Source organism: Ammospiza caudacuta, chromosome Z (genome assembly GCF_027887145.1).
Source record: "Ammospiza caudacuta isolate bAmmCau1 chromosome Z, bAmmCau1.pri, whole genome shotgun sequence".
NCBI classification, from domain to species: domain Eukaryota; kingdom Metazoa; phylum Chordata; class Aves; order Passeriformes; family Passerellidae; genus Ammospiza; species Ammospiza caudacuta.
This window is the reverse complement of record NC_080632.1, coordinates 24,862,374-24,884,029: the sequence shown is the minus strand read 5'-3', so window position 1 is coordinate 24,884,029 and position 21,656 is coordinate 24,862,374. Positions and strand designations below refer to the sequence as shown.

General features: G+C 45.4%; 1 protein-coding gene across 1 annotated transcript in view; it reads left to right on the top strand.

Annotated features, from left to right (window-relative positions):
- Positions 1-15,840, top strand: part of LOC131571561 (PH and SEC7 domain-containing protein 3-like) — a 32,267-nt gene extending 16,427 nt beyond the window's left edge. Inside the window, exons 5-8 of the mRNA XM_058824321.1 lie at positions 8,171-8,283; positions 11,029-11,087; positions 15,334-15,423; positions 15,613-15,840. Coding sequence (XP_058680304.1) covers positions 8,171-8,283; positions 11,029-11,087; positions 15,334-15,423; positions 15,613-15,621 — 271 coding nt within the window. The 3' untranslated portion in view covers positions 15,622-15,840. The remainder of the gene's footprint in view (positions 1-8,170; positions 8,284-11,028; positions 11,088-15,333; positions 15,424-15,612) is intronic.
- Positions 15,841-21,656: the final 5,816 nt, after the last annotated feature.

Here is a 21,656-nt window from a genome sequence, read left to right as displayed (position 1 = left end):
TTGCTCTGTTCCAGGTTTCAGCACCCCTGAAGCGTGATGCTAAATATACCCTTCTTTTAAATTGTGAAATCCAACACATAATTGCTTTGTGGCACATATTTAGGAAGCCTCTGCTCCCTGTAGATCTCCTGTTAATATTAGTAGTTAAGACTTTCTCTGAAATGTGCCCAGGCTCATGTAGGACTTAAACAAGTCAAGGGGTTGTTGAGGTTTCAAAAGTAGCTACAGTAATTGCCACCTACATGCCCTAAGCATGCCACAGCAGCTGGGGACAAAGAATCGTTCCAAAGCCTTAGGAAACTGAGGCATGCTACCTCATGCTTGGCAGAGTGAGAGGGGAAACAGTGCTGTTGTTGTTGGCTCATTGATAAGCTGTGGTTTATTGAGCATTTTGGGGGCAGCTGCTGTGATCTGTGCTACCTCCCAGCTATGGGAGTGCGTTTTGCAGCATCAGTCTTTGCAGCAGACAGGTCTGAGACCTGGGAAAGGTTGCTCCTTCACTGTCCACTCCCTGGATTCATGTTGCCCATGCACCTCCTGAGTACATCTCTTGCAGCCTCTGCAGGATGACAGGAGGGAATGTGGTGCTGCTATGGCTCCTCTCAGTGTGCATTCTGGAGTCCAGCCCTGGACATGGGGAGAGCAGACTTAAGGCTGCTCAGGAAACTAGTTAGTAAGGTTCCGTGGGAAAATGCTTCTGAAGGTGCTGGGATCAGTACTGGTCACTACCTCCTAAGGGCACAGGGGCAGGCAAATCGAGACAAGGCAGAAGGCTAACTTGAATGACCAGGAATCTTCTGGACCTAACAAAATGAAGGTGTTCATCCAATGGGAGAAGGGTCAGGTGACGTGGGAAGAATACAAATTTGCTGCTCACCACTGTAGAGAGAAAATTCCAGCTAACAAAGTTCAGATGGAGTTTAACATTGCCAGTACTTGTGTGGGACAGCAAAAAGATTTTTTTTTTAAATAAGTCAATAGAGAAAGGCAATGCAGAATGGCTCAGTGTATTGAGGGACCACGGCTGTGAGAATGATAAACTCCCACCTGATCCTGAACTTGTGTGGGATCTGTTGCTCCATCTGGATCCTCATGAGTCTATGGGGCCACATGGGATTTATCCAGAAATATTTAAAGAACTGGTTGATGTCATTGTGACGTCTCTCTTAATGATTTTGGAATTTTTGGGCATCTGAAGAGATCCCAGTTGAGTGGAAACTGTCTAACTTTCTAACTGTCTAACTTGTCTTAGGGCAAGAAGGTTCACCCTGGAAACTATAGGCCTGTCAGTCTCAGTTCAGTGCCTGGTAAAATAATGCAGAAAATTATTCTAGGAGGTATTGAAAAATACTTGAAAGACAATGCAGTGATTGGTGACAACCACCACAGCTTCATGAGGAAAAAGTCCTGCTTATCCAACCAAATTTCCTTCTGAGACAAGGTGACCCCCTTAGATGATCGAGGGAAGCCAGTTGATGTGATCTTTTTGGATTTCTGTAAAGCTTTTGATACTGTCTCTCTCAGGACCCTTCTGGAGAAAATGTCCAGCCCACAGCTGGATAAACACATCATGTGGTGGGTGAGCAGCTGGCTCGTGAGTCAGGCACAAGGGGCTGCAGTGAATGGGGTGACATCAGACTGGTGTGACCTGTCACTGGTGGGGTTCCACAGGGCTTCATCCTTAGCCCTGTGCTCTTCAACATCTTCATAAATTACTTGGGCACAGGACTTGAACATATAATAGGTAAGATTGATGATACTAAACTGGGAGGAGCCACTGACTCCCTCAGAGGAAGTGAGGTCCTGCAGGGAGACTTTGATGAACAATGGGTCTGGGGAACTACGAACTGTGTGAAATTTAACAAGGGCAAGTGCTGGATTCTGCACCTGGGATAGACTGGGAAATGAGGTGCTGGAGAGCAGCACAGTGGAAAAGGATTAGGAAGTCCTTATGGAGGGCAAGTTGAATATGAGTGAGCAGTGCCCTGGCAGCCAGGAGGGCCAGCTCTGCCTGGGGTGCATCAGGCACAGCATCAGCAGCCAGGCAAGAGAGCGGATTGTCCTGCTCTGCTCTGCACTGAGGCAGCCTCACCTCGAGTGCTGGGGCCAGTTCTGGTCCTTTCAATATAAGAAAGATACGAAGCTACCGGAAGGTATCCAGAAAAGGGCTACAAAGATGGTGAAGGGCCTGGAGGGAATGCCAAAGAAGTGGATGAGGTTCTTTGGTTTGTTCAGCCTGGAGGAGACCGAAGGGAGACTTTATTGCAGTCTACAACTTTCTCACAAGTTGAAGAGGTGGGGCTTGCACTGATCTCCTCTCTGTGGTGACCTGTGACAGGATGCAAGGGAATGGCCTAAAGTTGTGTCAGGGGATGCTTAGGCTGGACATTAGAGAGAGGTTCTTTGTGCAGCAGGTAATTGGGCACTGGAATGGGCTCCCCAAGGAAGTGGTCACAGCACCAAGCCTGACAGAGTTTAGGAAGTGGTTGGACAACAATCTGAAGCACATGGTGTGATTCTTAGGGGTGTTCTGTGCAGAGCCAGGAGTTGGACTTAATGATCCTTGTTGGGTGCCTTCTAGCTCAGTGTATTCTGTGTTCTCTGGAGGGCAGAAACTCATCCCTGTGGCCCTTGGTATTGCATTGTGCTCTGAGAGTGAGGAAACTGCCTTGTTTATTGACAAGTATTCTTTCATCAGTTTCCTCTCCAAGTTAGCTTCCAAGGGGGTAAATATGCTGCAGAGGAGGAGAAGGTGTAGGTCAGTGGTACCTGGCATGGGCAGGGAGTGTTGCTGGAAAGAGCCCAGACTGGGATAGGAGACAGAAAGACAGCTAATTCTCAAAATTTGCCTTAGGAGCTGTTGTGAATTTAGGAATAGTATTCTCCAATTTAATGTTCCCGCTGAAACACTCCAAAACATGCACCACTTACTCCCCTTCCCCCTCTATGGGGCATCTCCTCTCTATGGGGAGGAGAGCTGGAGGCACAAAAGACAAAGATCAAGGACTGAGATAACAACAATTTACTGGAAACAGTAAATGAAACAAGAAGATGAAGGGTAACAGCAACAATATTAATAACAGAGTGTACAAGAGAGCTGAATGATTCACATGCAGGCCCTCACCATGTGGAAACCAGCAATACCCTGACTGCTCCAACTCCTTACCTGACCAGAAGAGACGCCTCACCCCTACAACCTGTACCTGAGGTTGTACAGAAAAACATCAGGCTCCTAGGCATGCTCCTTCTGGCTACTGCAAAAATGGACTGTCCTGGCCAGAATCAGTATGTTTTCCATCCCTTATGCTATACCATCTATATCATGTCCAGGTCCTACACCTCCCAGCTACGTGTGTGTGTGTGTGTGTGTGTGTAAATACAAGCGTGAGTATCATTTCCATAGTCAGTGGCTGTCCTTTCAAGATGTCTTTTGAGTTCATTTAGTCCATGACTGTGAGTTCTATCTGTTCTAGATGTCTTCCAAGGCAGGAGGGCTGCCTGCTTTCACCTGGTTGCAGTCTGCATCAGGAGCTCATGACTGGTATATCTGGAACAGCCCATATTCATTCTCCACAGTAGTTACGGCATACAGAGGCAGTGCCATTCAGTAAACAATATTGTACAGTTGAACATTACAGACCATTCTCACTCCAAAATTGAATCCCCTTGGGGTACACCTCATGCTTCCCTGTCCCTCTACATTACCCATCAAGTGCCATCAGGTGCTTGAGCAAAACCAATCCCATGCATGGATTTGCCTTTGCAGAAGGGTGGGACCAATCCCGACCATGTTCCCTAACACATTTCTCCTTCATACCACAGGGTCTTCATCCCCTGCTACAGTGCATAGTAGTTTTGATTGGGCAGGACCATCTTGATTGGTAGAGCCTCTTGTATTAACTAACAAGGTGGCCTTTGCTAAATGCAGATCCCCATGTTAGAAGGTGCCACCCATTGCTTTCAATGTCATTTTTAACAGTCCATTGTGGTGTTCAGTTTTCTCAGAGGTTGGTGCATAATAGGCAATATGTTAGTATGTTAGACCCACTCAATCCTGTGCTCTCTGGCCCTTGTGCCTATGGGGCTCCTTTTGCAATGAGTTCCATTAGTCCAACTCAGCTCTTTCTGGGTTGCCATGTTGCTGCAGAAGTTGCATCTCAAGGCCCAGGATGGTGTTTTGGGCCTTGGTGTGAGGCACAGGGTTCATTTCCAGACACCCAGTGGTTGTTTGCACCATTGTAAGCTCTTGCATCCCTTGCCTTGGTGGGTTTGCAGCAGTGTGATGTAACCAGTTTGCCAGACTGCCCCATATCTGTGTTTCAGCCACCTGTACCCACTGTACCAGAGAGGCCTTACCTGCCTGGCCTGCTCCATCACAGTGCATGTTTCACAGTTATGGTAACGGAGAGGCAAGGTCCATGGCCAGGTCTGCCCCTTGGTCACAAGCCCACATGGATGTTGTGTTTCTTCTCCGATAACCCGAGGCATCTTGAGCCCACTGAGCCAGAATAATTGGCTCTTACATTGCCAGTGCAGATTAACCCAAGCCGCTTTAATCTTGGTGGCCTAATCCATCTCTCCATTGCTGCGATGCTCTTCAGCAGCCTCACTCCTGGGCACATGTGCATCTCATGGTGTTCTTCTACAGCCAGCTTCTCTAACAGGGCAGCGATTTCTTGCCAGTATTCATCAGCCCAGGTGGGCTTCCCTCTGCACTGCCAATTGGCCTTTTTCTGTCAGTCCTGCCACCCCAGCACAGCATTTGCCACCATCCACGAGTGTAGAGGTAAATTGCTGGCTGTTTCTCTTGTTCAGTGGTACCTAAAGCCAAATGGATGGCTTTCAGCTCTGCACCCTGATTTGATCCACCTTATCCTTCAGTAGTTTCTGTGACTCGTCAAATAGGGCTGTCTACGGCTGCTTTCTGTTTTTCATTTGTCCCTGTGATACAAAAGGAACTGTCAATAAAGAGATCATATTCCTTTTCATTTGTAGCTAGCTGATTGTATGGTGGGGCCTCCACAGCATGTGTCATCTTCTCCTCCTCTGATGATGATGGTAGTCTGAAATTTTCAGCTTCAGGCCAATTAGTGATGACTTCCAAGATCCCTGGGTGATTGGAGTTTCCTGTTCAAGCTTGCTGTGTGGTCAGAGTAATCCAGTTACTCCACAGTGGCATGATGTGTTGCAGGGACTTTCTCTTTGAATTTTCCAGCCCAGCGCTGGCAGCTGGGGCACCAGGAGGGGCTGTGCTTTGGTGTCAGTCACTTCTGAGGCAGCTCTGACCCCTTCATAAGTCACCAGTGTCTCTGCTTCAGTGGGGTTGTAGCTGGTCTCAGATCCTTTGTATGTTGGAATGTTTGAATTCCTAACTCCAGAACACCAGGGGTCATTGTCGAATCTCCACATGTACCCTTTTGCCAGCGATTCCCGGAAGGACTACTCTTCCCAGCTGTACTGTGGAGCATACTTTTTACATCTTGTAGTGTCCTGACTGGCTACTGCATGAGCAATCTCCTGTTTAATTTGTTCAAAATCTTATTATTGTTCAGGACCCTGCTTGAAATCATTCTTCTTTGGTATCACTTGACAGAGAGGTTTTAAAATCTGTCTGTAATCAGAAATATGCATCCTTCAAAAACCTACAGTGCCTGACAGGAAACACAGAAAAACCTGTGTTTCATTCTTGATGGTTGTGGGGACATAGCTGCTGTTCCAATGACCATGTCCATTGGAATCTGATGGCGTCCATATTGCCATTTTACTCCTAAAAACTGGGTTTTCTGGGCAGGTCCCTTGATCTTACTTTGCTGTGTGGCAAAACCAGCCTTCAGGAGGATTTGCATTGTCTTCTCCCCTTTCTTGAAAATTCTTGCTGTGTTGCCCTGCATGATCATGTTGTCAGGATATTTTTTTTTTTCTGTCAGTATATTTTTTCCTCACATCCTTTTCCAGTGCAGTCTGGATTAGTCCAGGATAATTAATGGGGTTCTGTTTCCACCCTTGGGGAAGTCAGTTCCAGGTGTATGTCACACCCCTCCAGGTAAAAAACTGAGGCCTGCACCCTGCTGCTAAAGGAATGGAGAAGAGCATGATAGCAGTGTTGTTGGTGGCACCACCTCACTGCTTTGGACTCCAGCTCATACTGAAGTCCCAGCATGTTGAGCACAGTGGCACTCAGTGCTGGTGTGACTTCATTCAGGCCATGATAATCTGTTGGTCCCTGGGCTAACACAGTGACCATATAGGACTGTTAAAGGGTTAACAAGGCTTGCTGACTACTCCCTGGCTGGCTCTCCTGTTCACAGATCATCTCATGGATGGGGGTCACAGAGTCCCAGGTGGTGCAGTGTTGTTGGTGGTGCAGTAGCCATGTGTAGTGATTGTATCTGCTGTTCTTCAACCCTCAGCAGTCCCTAAACAGAGACGTCCTCTGAAAGACCAGGCAAGGTATTCAGCTGTCTCATTTCCTCTGTCTCCAGAGCAGCTATCCATCCCATAGATCCTCACAATGCCTTTTTGGGTCCTTGAAATACCCTCTTTTGGCGTAACCTGTGCTAAAGATGTGCAGGGTCTCTGGGCCAGTCCCAGTGGGGTGTTTTTGCCATTCATTTCCAGTCATGCTCTCTCCACCTTCCAGTGCAGGCAGCTGTTGGGATCCCCTTGGCACCCCAGAGAGAGATGGATTCTGTCCCCACGTATCTTGGTGGCATCTGAGTACATCATGTGCCGGTGTGAGCTAAAGCCTTACACTCTTGGGTGTCTGATGTGCCAGAGCACTGGATCCACACAGTCCAGTAGATCTGATTGGCCCTTTCTTCTGCCTGGCTGGGGCCTCTGTAGTTCTAGTAATAGTACATGTTGTTCACTTCTTGTAAATATGAGCTGGAGGTCCCTTCAAGAGGATCAGAAGTAACATCAGCCCTTATATTAAAAATTAACTCTGTCCTGGCCAGAACCAGGACAGGAGGACAAAGTAGGAAGGACAGAGAAACCCTGTCAAGATTCACTTATATCTACTTGTGAACTGGACTATTTGCGATACATTACATGTTAAATTATTACCATGCAGATCACACTCTGTGTGGGTGTGAGATTGTTGCAAGTACAGCTTGTCTCTGACCTTACATCACAGAGAAAAAAAATTAAAGTTTGTGCATCCAGACTAGATAATGTGAATGTCCCAGCAATATATTCCATTCCTCTCAGATCTGGTGTTAGTTTCCGTCTAATGGGATGTTTAAAAATTGTCTGTAAGACCGTCATTCTGTATGTCTTCTTACTTCAGATACAAAAGTTTTGTGTTTTCAGTATTTTCTAGAAGCATCTTGATAAATGAATGTAGAAGGTCATCTTTGGCTGTGAGATACATTTTTCTATGTGGGAAGAACAGCAATGTGGTTAAGAGGAGGTGTGGTCAAGCAGGAGAATAGAAGTGAAAGATGTGTGTCGTCCCCACCTCTCTCTGCACAGGCTTGCTGGCTGTATCCAGTGAGTGCCCAGATGTGCACCAGCTCTGTGCCCTGGGCTCTCATAAGCAAGAACCTCAGGAGGGCCAAGTTACTCCTCCTGTTGTTGAAGCTCAGTGGAAGATGTTGCAAGTCTTCTGCCCTTTTGCTCAGATATTTTCTGCAGGTCCAAGTAGTCACACTCCTCTCCATCTGTTATGGTCCTGGCCATTCTGATAAGTGACCACACATTTCGGTGTTAGCTGTGAGTGCTGTGCAGTACTTCACCACCTGGAGTAGCTTTTCTGATTTGGAAAGCAGTACTAATGAAGTAAAGTTAAAAGGTGCAGGGATGGTGGGCAATTAGAAGAGAATAGGGAACATCCTGGATATCTTATCAGGCTTAAACAATACATGTTTCAATTCCTTGCCCATAGGAAAAAAAAATTAAAAGTAAGAACAGCTATTTCAAATAGTGGAATTACTTATTATTTTGCATATTCAGTGGCTGAGACCGATAGTAATTTAAATCTTCTTTCATTTACTGAAATATTGGAGTTAATTGCATGCAGAATTATAGCCCAATTTCCTAGAAAGGCTTCTTGGAACTGAATGTGTGCTTATGTACTTCTTACTGTGATGTGTGCTTTGCTCTGTGCACTGTGTGAAGCAAAAAGAGATTTATTACCCTAATTTCACTTTTTTTCCCACTGCTCTTTTAGGAGTTTCTTTAAAGCCTTTTCACTTATTGGAGAAACTCAGGAACGAGAGAGAGTTTTAATCCACTTCTCCAGCAGATACTACCAGTGCAACCCAAACGCCATTTCTTCTCAAGGTAACTTTGTTCCTGATATTGAGGTCTTTCCACACATATGGTGTATGCCTGGAAAATGAAGCTGTGTGGTCACTGTACCACACTTTAGAGACTGTCTCTGAAACCCTCAGCACAAAAGGTATTCAATATAAATAGGTCCTCAATACAAATCCTCAGTTGTGGCACCTCCAGATTTGTCCTCACTTGTGGTTTCTGGTCTTGCTGGCTTTGGTGTGTGGGTGCTTGTACTCCAGCTACACTCATGTGGACAAGAATAGGTCCCGTGACACGTGAAAGAGAGGTTGTTCACTTTCCGTGCTCCATTCAGCACTTGTATTTGCATGCACTGGCATCAGGCATACCAGTTCTTGCCAGTTGTGGTGATGAATTTTGAGTGCTGTATCCAGACCCTGGCATGGTTTCATCTCGACTAGCTAACATCAGTCAGAGTGCTTCTCCTTGCCAATGTTTTCAGTCAGTTTGGAAATAAATGATGGAAACAAACAAGCACATAGATCAATCCTGAGAAAACTGGGATTGCAGAAGAGGACAAACTGTCTGTTGGCGTAACTGCAATGTTCAGCCAGACATGCTGGCAGAGCCTTGTGGCCCTGTGATTGCAGCACATGCTGATCACACACTGAAAAAGAAGGCAATCATCGGTTTAACTGTACTTTCAGTTTAATGTGTGAGAAAGAGCTGCTACAGTTGGAGGTACCACTGTGCCTCCTTACCCCTTGCTTTGTGACCTACCCCTGTTTCAGTGAGATAAAGTTTGGGCACATCGCACGTCTTCAGCTTTACTGGCTGTCATGCAGGGGAGGGAGAAAGTTGGGAGTAAGACAGTATCTGCTCCTGTGCTATCTCTGTAATGTGCCTATTGCCTTTCTTATTTCAAGACACTGTAGGCAGTCAGAACAAGTGCGTCATGTCCAGAGTGAAACAATGACTTGCCTGATGATATGGCTGCCTTACTCTAGTCAAGACTGCAAGAGGGGTATTGTGACTTTGGACCCCGAGTAAGCATTTAAATCCTGCACACTTAACCCAGGATCTTAGTACTATGCGCTGTTTGGGCACCACAATATAGGAAAGATACAAACCTATCAGAGAGTATTCTGAAAAAGGATGTGAAGATGGAGAAAGGTCTAGAGGGGAAGCCAAATGAGGAGCAGTGAGATCACAGAATTTGCAGAGTCTGGAAAAGAGGAGACTGAGGGGAGACCTCCTTGCAGTCCACAGCTCCTTCATGAGGGGAGGGTGAGGGGCAGGCGCTGATCTTTTCTCTGTGGTGACAGTGACAGGAGCTGAGGGAATTAGGAGCTGAGGCTCTGAGCAGAGCCTTAAAAGTTGTGTCAGCAGAGGTTTAGGTAGACATCAGAGAGAGGTTCTTCTCCCAATGGGTAGTTGGGCGCTGTAACAGGCTCTCCAGGGAAGTGATCACAACACCAGCCTGGCAAAGCTCAAGAAGTGTTTGGACAATTCTCTCAAGCACATGGTGTGATTCATAGGGATGTCCTGTGCAGAGCCAGGAGTTGAACTCCATGATCCTTATAGGATGCCTTCTAAACTTGCTTGGAAAGGTTATTCAAAAAGGGTCTAAGGTACTACTACTTCTTCCTGAGTTGGGCACAAAGAAGAACTTGACAAAAGTTCCCAGAATGTTCACAACCAAACTTTCCTAGCAAACCTTAGAAAATCAGGAATTTAAAACAAACATTCAATCAAAATAAAGCATTTCACAGACCATTGACTTAGTAAACTTTACTCATCCAATCTTAGTTACCCATATGTCAGAAAATGGAAATTAGGAGTAGAGAAGAGGAAAAATATACAAAAATAAAGAGCAAAAAACCAAGGTACAGCTACTGCCCTGGATCCTAGTGTGGTTTCAGCTATCCAAAGACAATAGGAACATAACCACATGTCCTGGGGTCTGCTCTGGCTTCCTGTGGCAAGCAACCCCTGGGGGTACTTCCAGTCATCTGGCCACCCCAGGGCTCCAGGGCAGAGTGTGAGGCATTGCTTTCAGTGTGCCAGTGATTAGTGGCAGTTCTGAACTAGAGGCTCCAGAGAGTGGGGTGTGGAGCAGTGCACCATCCCATTTTCTGCAGAGCTGCTCCCCCTACACACACATTTCTGTTATTTTGAGCCAGTAATCATTTTCTTCAGTCTCTCAGTCCTCCGACTCTATTCTGTGGTTCTGTGAATCTGACTTATTGCTGAGGGCCTTGGCCGCAGGACCAGCTTAGGAGACCCTGGAATGCTCTCTACCCAACATGCAGCCAAGGCAGCACAAGTAACTGACTGTACTTCTCCAAAATTAGGTCTAATTGAGCTGTGAATGAGGACTAAGCCAGAGGGGAAGAAAAACAGGATACCCTGCTGCACCCACTCCTTACACAAGAAAAAATGTATTTTACTTTTCCCTTTCTGCACTGAAGTAAATGAAGAAGGAGGTGTTGATTCAGACTGTAGTGTTGCTATTAGCAAGCTAAGAGTGATAGCATGATTTCCTGTCTTGCTTGCCTCATCCATGGGTGCTGCAAGACAGTTTTGAGAGTTATTAAAAGATGCAAGAAACACTGTTCTGGTTTGCCAGCTGTATGATGACCTCATTGTTAATTTATTTAATTATGTGTATTTCTTGATAAAACAGATTCTTATGAAGGGAACAAACTTAGTTAATCTATGAGTCTCAGTTTCAGATTCTTGAAGGTCCAGATGTGGGTTTGCATGTGACTCTGGTTATTTCTCTTTCTGCAGATGGAGTTCACTGTCTCACGTGTGCCATGATGCTGCTGAACACAGACCTCCATGGCCATGTGAGTATGCATAGCTTTGTGTAGACTGCTCCTATCCACACCATGCTGGGACTAGGTAGCTTGTGGCGGTCCCGGTGCTGGTGGCCTTCTTCTGAAGCCCTTGCAGATGGCAAACAGTGAGAAGGCTGCACTCCTAGGCTGTTGTCCTGGGCAGGCCTTTCCAGCATGCCTTGAGCAATGCCTTGTGTAAGCTGGCGTTGTGCCTGGCGTTGCAATAATGTCTGAGCATACTCCCTGACCTTAGGGCCATCTTTCCGGTGTGCTTACCATCCTTCCTGCAGCAGGCTCTGACCAGGAAGCTGTGCGTGGGATTGGCTTCCCCTTTGCAGTATGTACAAACATGTGGGAAGGCAGAATAGAGATGGGAGGTGAAGAAGACCTTTTGGGAAAGTCACAAAGGGAGGGTGATGTTTGCGGGCATTCAGTTGCAGGGGGCAGATCTGGTGGAAGCAGAGTTTTGCACAGACAAAGGATGGGTATACTCAAAACCAAGAGAATGGAGGGGGGGTGTGAGCATGCTGAGTGGGAGCCCTGTGTTCCTGTACTGCACACCTCACCCCATTGCCTGCCTGGGTGAAATAGTATTCTGGTTTGAGTTCTCTTAGTCACACTGCTACAGGGTGCCAGCAGCCTTAGGATGGGTATTTCAGCACCCATGGTGCAATACACCAGCTATGCAAGGTATTCCCATACTGATGAGAGGCTTCCTCTGCCCTGGAGTTAGGATGGAGTGTGTAAAAACACAGGAAGCATGGCCTTGTAGTATACAAAAGCAATGGCTTTAGCCAGGTAGCTCTGGGGCTTCTCTCTGGCCCTCCACTGCACTTGCAAGGGCTCTCCCAGGAGGATGTCTGTTGGGAACTCTTACACACCAAGAGTGTTGCATTGGGCAGCAGGACATAGAGGCATCCTGGGTCTGTCTAAATGGGCTACTTGGCCCCTGTGGTGGTGCAGGTAGTAAAACCAAGACTTGAGTATTCACAAGGAGTTCTGAGACCCATCTCCTATTAATGGAATGCCTTTGTCTGCAGGTTGTGGAAGCAGGAGGGGGTAGGGAGTTGTGAAGAATTTTTTTCTCTGATGGCTTAGCCTTCCCTACTGAATGACTGGACGCGAGGCGTACAGGAATGTGCTGCAGTTTGTCTCTTAGCACACATGGCTTCTCTTGAGGACACCTGAGTCTTTCTGCAGAGGTATCCCACTCCCCAGAATGGTGAGCAGCCTGGAGCTCCTGCTTTACAGACTGCCTGGCCTCACAGTCCAGGGAGGGAGACCAAATAATGGTCATGCATTAGCCTGACAGCAATTCCCATTGCTCCCTGTGATGCTTTAGTGCTCCCTGCAATGCTTTAGTGCTTTAGTACTGTCTTCAGTAGGTACTGGAAAAAACAATTTAGCTCTGATCCCTTATTGCTGCTGCTGCTGACTCTGGTTGTTGCAGTGTGTAACTTCGGAGACTTACCCCACTGGCAGTTGACACTGTGTTGTTATGTACATGCAGTTGTAGTATTTCCCAGACTCCTACTTGTATTATGTCCATGGGTGTGCCATCATGTTCCCTCAAACCCCTCTGATTTCCTCTGATTTTGGACTTCCTCTTACTGCTTTGCATTTTTCCACATAGGTGGTAAGTTTGGTGTTTTTGATTTGGAATGCAGCCCTTGCAGATATGCCTAATTGCCTGTTTCCTAACAAAGATAACACTTTGCCCCATCCTTACCAGGATTCTGCTGGAGCAGGAAGCAAATGAGTCACAGGGCTTGTCTATACACTGTGCTCTATTTGTTACTGACATACTGATCATAAGCACAGACATTTCTATTTCACAATCAGCTCCATTGCTTGTAGGGCTGTAATGCAGCTGCTCTGCCTTCAGTTCACACTTGCCTTTAACTCTTGTAGACAAACTTTTACTTAATCCCCTTTATGTTCCCTGTCTTGCCACACTTCTATTTGTAACTAAACATTTTTGCTAGATGTGTTTTGGAAATGCATGCTTGCTTCTCTGCACAAAGGTCATCACCCACATTGGTGCTGGAGAGTTTTGAGGTATCTCTACCACCAGGCACATGCTCTGGAACCTCTGTGGCACTGTATGAAGATGTCAGCTTTGATCCTGCAGCAAAACAGCAATTTGTCTGCATTGTTGGCTTTGGTCAGCATGGGGAAGCTGCCAACTGCTGCTTGGAGGAAACAAATAGAAGTAGGCTGAAGTTGCAGGGAGAAAGGAAAGCATTTTTAAGTCTCTACTAGACCAGCTCCAGCCTGCACCTGAAGACTGAAGTTTTAAGCTGTATTCTATAAGCTTTGCAACCATAGAGCCAGGGTTACAGCCCATCTGTGTTGTCAGGAGCCATCCTTTTGTGGGAAGCCATGAATTGTTCCAGGGTTACTGCTTGCCCTCTTTCTGTAGGTTTGTGCTGGCTGCAGGCTATGGGATGTTCTTTATTGGCAAGGTGAGGCTGATGGCCAAGATTTGGTGGTTTTCCTGATCAAACATTATGGAAGGGTGTGGGATCTCAGCACCTCAGGATGGAGGTGCAGAGTGGCCGAGACCACCCTTGGGGGGCTCGGGAGTCCTGGAATGTTGCCAGAAGTGTCTGGTGGCAGGGCTTTAATCCTACACAGGAGATGACACTTGTATGAGGACTGGGAGGAATTCACTGGGTGTATGGTGAAGGGATAAGTTAGTTAAAGTGTAAAACACAGGGTTTAGGATTTTGGTACAGGGGGGTCTAAAGAAGTAAGATGGAGGAATTGGGGTGTGTCCTGTCCTTCTTCTTCTTCTTCTTCTTGGCCTCCATCTTCTGTGGTGGTGGTGGCACTTTGGGATTGGTTATTACTAAAAGTGCACCGGTTAATAAGGGTAGAAGGTATTGGGGAGAAATGATAAATATTGTACACGTAACTTAGGGTATAAAGATAAGTGACCGCCCTGGGGGCTCGCAGTGTGCCCATGGCTGACTTGCTGTGCAGACCTCTGTCGGGCTGAAAGAAAATCTTTTAGATAAACAATTAATAAACACCAAGACCGAGACAAGATCAGAAGTCTATCCTCGTCCTTTGAAGCGCCGGGCTCTTCAAGGCCATCCCTGGGCCTTTCCAGGCCACCTAAACAGCACAGAAAACCTTACAAAGGGAAATAGAGGATATGCACTTCAAGCTGTTGTGTAATTCATAGCATCGAATGGCCTGTATTACCAACTAAGGGCACCAGTCCTGTGTTAATTTGGGCTCCTGGTCCTAGCCGAAGACAGAGTTCACACAGAACTCATCTGCTGTATTTCTACAGACAAAACATGCCCTGACAGTGGAAAAGTCTTCACTTCCATCTCTTGACTGACAGTGTGCTATCGTCAAAGATACCTGTCACAGAGCCCTATTTTCCCCTCCGTCTATACTGTGTTTCACAGCTCATCTCAGGCTGCTTTCCTTTCCTCAGATATCTTTGGTGTCCTTTTTCATCAATGCAGTGTTGTAATTGTTGCCTGCTCACCAGGCTCCCCGCATACTAAGCAGGACCCTTCTAACACCTAGGGGACTGTGTACAGACACTTTCTCTGAGGGGTGATGAAGGCAGGGATTCAATAAGCCTCAAACTTCTGGATGTAGTTTGGCTCCTACACAGACATGTAGGGACAGCCAAACTTTTCCTTTCTGTTTGTGGCTTATTTGGTCAACTTTCAGTCAGAGACTTGGACAGGAGGAGAGAAAAGAGAGCAAGCCTATGGAAATGTCAAAGCAGCTTCAGCCTGTGAATCAGAAAAGGTAGTGGCCATGCCTGGGCAACATACTCCAACTCACAGCAGTTGCCACTGAAAGGGGGCATTTGAAATTGTAAGGGAAGGATCTAGAAAGGGCCTCAGTCACCTGTTTCCTGGTGCCCCACAGCAGATTTAAGTAGAGCTTTTCCATCAGAGACTGGTAGAGCTTCTGGAGACATGGGGATATAAGGCACCATGCAAATACGAAAGATCTTCATCATTGTCCTCTTCATTACCCCCAGTATTAAGCTGGGGTTTTTTTGGGGGTGTATGTGGGCCTTTGGGTGCAAAAGGGTTCCCTTTTCTAGCTATATGCATACAAGGATGCTCATCTATGAGTAATCTCCTGAATGTGTTCTTAGTGCTGCCTGGCTTGGGCTTAAAGGAAAGCAGGAAGATGCATTTAATCGGATGTTGCTTGTTCCCGTTGTTATGGAAAGCAACAGGAATATGATGTTGTGTTTCTCTGACACTCCTTTCAGAACATTGGGAAAAAGATGACCTGCCAAGAGTTTGTTGCTAACCTCCAGGGGATGAATGATGGCAAAGACTTCCCGAGAGGGCTCTTGAAGGTAAGGAATTAACTGCAGAACGTGGGTTTCATTTCTGTTGAAAGATGGTTCAAAACAAAACACCCATCTTGCATTTTCTGAATCTTAATTGTCAAACATGACAAGTGATGGGGCCATTTCTCCTCCCAGAACATATATAATATATAAAATGTTTATTCTCTTGTTTTCCCTCTTGCCTTTACTTGATAGCGAAGGTGACTCTGCAGCACAGAGGTGAAACTGAGCTGCGGCAGGTCTTGCCCCAGAGCTGTGTGCTTTGTAAACTCCTGTGGTCATGCCAGCCCAGAGTGCTGTCTCCTCGTTGCAGCGGACAGAAGCAGCCAGTTGGCTCTGAATGTGAATACATTAAAGGCTAAGCCTGATCTCTGTGTACAGTCTGGAAGGCGTGTGGTTTTTTTCATCAAAGGTGCTCTGGGATATTCATATTAGAGCTGGAGATGTAATTTCAGATTATAATGTGCTGTCTGGCACAGGCTGTGTTGCTTCAGCTTTTGTTCATTAAGTTTGTGCTAGGAGTTAAATCTGAAGAATGAGGGAAGAGGCTGAGCAGGACAAACCTTGTTTTATTGTCAGTAATAATGAGAATGTTTTGCTTCTTTTTTGTTTTGCTAGCATGAAACAGCACTTTGTTTAAATGAAGACAGGTGTGCATACACTCGAGTTCATAATTTATTTATTTTTTGTAATGGAAATAAAAATAAGAGGCTACCACATCTGACAGCTGATCCAGTGTCTATTGAAACCAACCAAATGAGTTGCCATCTCTTGTGTGAGTTTTGTGTCAGAATCATTGTGAAATACAGATTTACCTGCATAGTTGAAAGCAGCAGAGTTTGTCTTCTAGTATTGGTAATTTCTTCATTTTCTTAGTCTTCTTCAGGGAGATTTTTGTTGGACCCTCCTGCTTCAGTTCTTACTAAGCAATGGGGAATATTAAATTTTAGATTTAATGTCTTTAATTTTTGAGTCTGTATATCTGTCAGCAGCCACAAGTAAATTATTTTTTCCCCCAAAGGAATCTCATTTCTCCGTTTGCCATAGAGGGATGTGTTGAGATCAATTTGCAGGCTAATTACAGCCCTTACTGAATAAATAGATCTCCAGATTGTGTGTAAATAACCTGAGTGTACTGACAAGAGACTTCCAATGGTTCTCACCTGCTGTTTGTTTTCCTCCTGACAGAATTATGCAGCTGGGGCTGTACCTTCATGTTTGGTGCTCACCTGCTAATGCTAGGGATGTCTGACTCTTTGCCCAAATCAAATACCAGGGCTCAGGATTTTTTGGATGTAGACAAATGGAAGAAGTTTGGTGTTGGTGTTTCATGTTGCTTTAAGGCTTTCTGCCCTTTTCTGTGTGCTGTCTTGGGGACAGAGGTGGCACCCAGCTTTCTTTTCTCAACTGGCTTGTCTGAAGATTTGATAAACTGACCCTTGTTTTTTAATTTATTAGTGGAAGGGAGTGGAGTGAGTACGAGTAATTGTGCTACTGTGTTCACAGCAGCCATGCTGCCACTAAATGTGTGATTACTAAGAATTAGTGGAAATTAATTTTTGCATTAGTCTCAATAAATTAAATTCACAGCACCCTTCTTCAGCACAGCACCAAAGTGTATGTGGTTTGCTGCTGCATTAGCTGTGTAGCCGCTGAGCATGGGTGAGGCTGCTAGCCTTCTCCCTGCATCCTTGCCCAGCTGCCTGGGAGAGGAAGAGTGGTTTCCACAGGGTGGCAGTGTGTCCCTGTGGGAGCGAGGTCCTGGGCACCCACTGGTGACTAATGCAGACCTGTGGTGAAGCAAGTGGGCTTTTCTGCCTCTGCAGTCTCTCTGGGTTCTCCTTGTGGCCCTGTTGCACCCCTGTATGAAGCTCTGCTGAGCCCCAGAGCAAAGCTGAGCAGTAGTGGAGGGGAAGGAAGGCTGTTCATCCAGGGCTTGTGAAGCTCTGTGGAACATTTATTGTGGATCCACTTCTCAGAGTCAGGGGTGCAAATGCAAATGCTTGTGCTATCCAGGACAGCTGGTTGACAGGCATCAGTCAGATGTTGCCTTCAGTCAATCCCTTCACTCTTTGGAGTGCGTCCCTGAATGTTTGGTCAGGATAGGAAAATAGCACAATAAGGGACAGACATCAGCATGTGAGGAGGGACACCCTTTTGTGTGATCAGCCTCAGAAAACTTGGGATGTTGGATCAAGTTACTCCTTTCCTTCACCTTCCTGGGGGAGCTATCTGTATGTTTTATTACAGTTTTTTTCCAATAATAAGAACACTTTTGGTACAAACCACAAGGCCTTCATTACCTGATTCTCTGTATGTCACTAGTTGTGCTTTAAGAACAGATTATTTCACTCTGGTTTGAAAGCAGAAATGAGAAATGCTAACGTAATCTTGCTCACCTTGTGTCTTGCTGTCCATTTAACATTGAAAAAGGTTTTGCTTTTGTACACCTGTCTGCACAAAGATTCATTGCCTTTTTCCTCACTCGTTTAGTCACATCCAAGGTTGCTTTTGCAGTTGGGACTCATAAAGACAAATACACCAAACTGTGATTAAAAGTGCACTTGTCCTCGTGGGGTCTGCTTGTAGTATTCATGTATTTATCACACACATATATATATAGAAAGAGAAGCCATGGCTAGGATCTCCCTCCTTGGAAAGAAAACAAAATCAGTCTGACATTTGGCAGTGTTAAGAACCTCATGATTACAATGTAGGAGTGGTTTCTTTATCACATGCTCCCACCAGCTTTAATCTTCTGTAATGATATCATCTTCACAATTATATGCTAGGAAATTGTACTGTGTGACCATAGCCTTCTTCAGAGCTGGGCTTCACAAGATTTTCTGGAATGAAGAGGAGATTGGCTTGGAAAGAGCCTAATTTTGGCCTTACATTCTTGCTTCAATTCCTAAGGGCAGTGTGGTCCCCACAAATAAAGTGCTGGTATGGTGCTGGCCACAATGTTTTCCTCTTGGCATTTTTGTTGAGGATGAGGAAACAGGAAAGCCTTATAAATATGATTGTTTGGCAAAAGATTTTGAGAATATAGAAACTATAAGCGAGATTGAAATGAAGGCAAGCTTTAAGGTCCCTTAGTTACTGAATAATGGGAAAACAATGGTGTGGCCGATTGAAGGTAATCTCTTTTTAATGAAGCAAAACCTTCTGCTTGCAGACAAGTCCAAAAGTCAGAGCAGACCCTACTAGCTTGGCAGAAGGGGTCTAAAGAGTAGTTTTTAAGGTTTAAAATGTAACTCAATATGGTAATGTAGTGATTCTATTCAACACAAAAGAGGATTTATTGTATTGTAACGAGAACTTCGCTCTCTTACCCCTTTTACTCTCTTATACTTTTGCTCTCTTACCCTTTTACGCTCTTACCCTCTCATCCTCTCTACCCCTCTCTTTTCTCCGGCCTGCTCTGGGCTGCGGCTGGCAGCTCCAAGCAAGGCTGCAGCACACAGGCCCTTGGCGATAAACCACAAGTTCCATGACCTGGCTTCGGAGATCTCTCGTCTCCGTCCATCCCGGCTGTCCTACACCCTGTTGCTCCTACGATTTTGAGACAAAGTGTGTGAAGGTTCACTCCAGGAAGGTGGCATTAACAAGGCCTTTCATATGTAAGGAGAGAATGTGTCTTGTGTGGTCCACAGAGAGCCTGCAAGAAGGCATGAGGACATGGATCTCTGCTTTTGTTAGGCAGTGTTCTGGGAGGGGTACTCTGTTGTTAGGCTGCATGCAAAGTACCACCTGTCCTGTGTAAGTAAATGTCCTCTGCATTTACAGCACACCTCATTCATGAAATTACAGGCGTCGCCCAACCTCTGACATGGGCTGACCCATGGTAGTGGTGCTGCCCCATGACATGAAGTGTGGAAGTCATATGTGGCTGTGTGTCTTTTGGTAGGAGGTGGTAGCATTTCTCTGACCTGTTATCCCGTCTGGGAATGTCTATCATGCTGAAGTACCTGGGATGCACTTGGCTAGACTCATCCTTTCAGGGACTGCTGATGGAGATTAGATGCCAATCCTGCATAAAAAGTCTGCTTTTTCTCAAAGGGTTTTTTTTTGGGTAGGCCTTATCTCCTGCAGAAGCACTGTAATGAAGTGACCAAATTAACTTGGAGTTGCTGGTGCTGAACTCTTCTGAAGAACCCATCCTTAATTTCCTAAATGATCTGAATTCTTGATTAGGATTTCTGGGATATGCAATTTCCTATAGAAGCTGCAAAGTAGGGTTTATCTCATGTTGCTGTCAGTTCCCTCCACTTCAATTACGGGGTGTTTTTGCCACTGTCTTTCTGCTTTCTCTGGCTCTCCCTCTCTTTTTTTTTTTTTTTTAATTCCCTTTGAAAGCCCTCCAAAGCAAATACTCAATTCAAAGAGAATTAAATTCGTCTTACTTCATGGCATCTTACTTCATCCATTCCAATAATTTCAGGTATTTAGCGGAGAGAATGAACATCAGGTGGCTAACATCTCCCTGCACAGCCTCAGCCCCCCTTTATGGAGAGGAACTCACACTAATTGGACTGCTGTGTGCCCCCTAATTGCTCTCATCAGCAGTCCCTGTACTTCATCCATTTCATGGCTTTTTGGCAAGAAATTCCCACCTTCCAGGGAAACCTGATGAAGTTGGGGAGATGAGAGTGTGTGACAGCAAGCCAGGATGGCCCCAGGAGGACCTCATTGACTGCTGTAACACCCTGTAGCAGTGGGCAGAGGAGAGAGAGGACCAGATGCCTTTGCTTCATGGAATAAGACTAGAAGATAAGGAGATAAAGAGATAAGGACCAGATGCCTTTGCTTCACAGAATAAGAAACAAGATGTAGCTCCTGATCTCTTCCCCAAAATAAAGTTTTTTCTCTTCAAAATACTTCTGATGGAAATAGTATTTTTGGGCCATTTCTTATCTGTATGAATTAGAAGTTCCCATTACAGAGGGCCCCTTTCAGCTGCTAGGAGACAACAGAGTCTAATCTGGCAGTATAAAAGTCAGGTAATGCAGGATTAAATTGCTAATCCTTGTCTTAAACAGTTGTTTATGAAGCATACTTTCACTCTCAGAGGAGCCACAGATCCATAGGGAACTGTAGGTGACTGTAGGGAACATCTGGCTTGTCTTCACTCTTCTCTATCCTTGCAGAGAGCCTTTCTGCCATGATAACCTTTGTTTCCTTCAACTTGGAGTTTTTTCAGTGTTGTCATTTGTCCTATTCAAGAGCAATAGCCATTTAAAGCATGCCTATGCAGAACTGAAAATTGGACCAGGTTATGATGGTGTGTGTATTGCTTTGTGTCCCTTGAATTACAGAGGTTTCTGACACGTTCCTGCCCTATTGAAATGCAAATATACTTTCTTTTTGCATTTCAGGAGGTTACCTCAGTGCATATAAAAAGAAAAATTATAATCTATATATTTTTTCTCAAGTCAAACCCAGATATTGAGTTGAAGAAAGCCTTATAATATCAAAAGCCTAACACCAGCTGTCTCTGAGCAGGGAAAGCAGATCTTTAAACAAGGCTTAAAACATAAAATGTTTTGAAGATGATCCAAGAATTAGGATTGCTCTGCATAGTCTAGGGGTGGAATGAGGGATTGCTTATCTTACTAGGAAGCAGACTGGATTTCAGGATGGATCTGTTCTGCTTTGACAATCTGCATTTCTCTGCATTATTTTTTGCTCCTTCAACCTTTCACCTCTTTACTTTCCAATTGTTATTCAAAAGATCTCACGTAGCCTGCCAGGCTTTTGTGTCAGCAAGGAGTGAAACCCAAGCAGAGTCAGCTAAGAATTTCCATTGCTACTGGCTGCAATTATGTGGCTCAATACCAGCCTCATAATGAACATATAGGGGGTTAATTTTCATCTGTGGAGGCAACCTGTCTGTGGTGTCTTGTCCAGGTTGATGAGACAAGGGAATTATTTGATGTCTGACTTCTCCAGCCTCTTAGATAGCCAAGGCCATCAGCTTGTCTCCTACTGTAACTGAAATGCATAGCAGGTCCCAAGGATGAATGTCATCTGTCAAGTGTGGAGGATACAGACTGGTAGTCTCCAGGAATGATGCATTCTGCCACTTTAAAAGAGGAATTCTGGGCTCTTTTCAGACTGGGAATTCTCTAATACAATGTCACACATACATTTTGGTCCCTATGACTTATTACTCCCACCTACATGTAGGTAGAAAACAAATTCTGAAAAACATTCTTTGATCTTCCACCCACTGATCT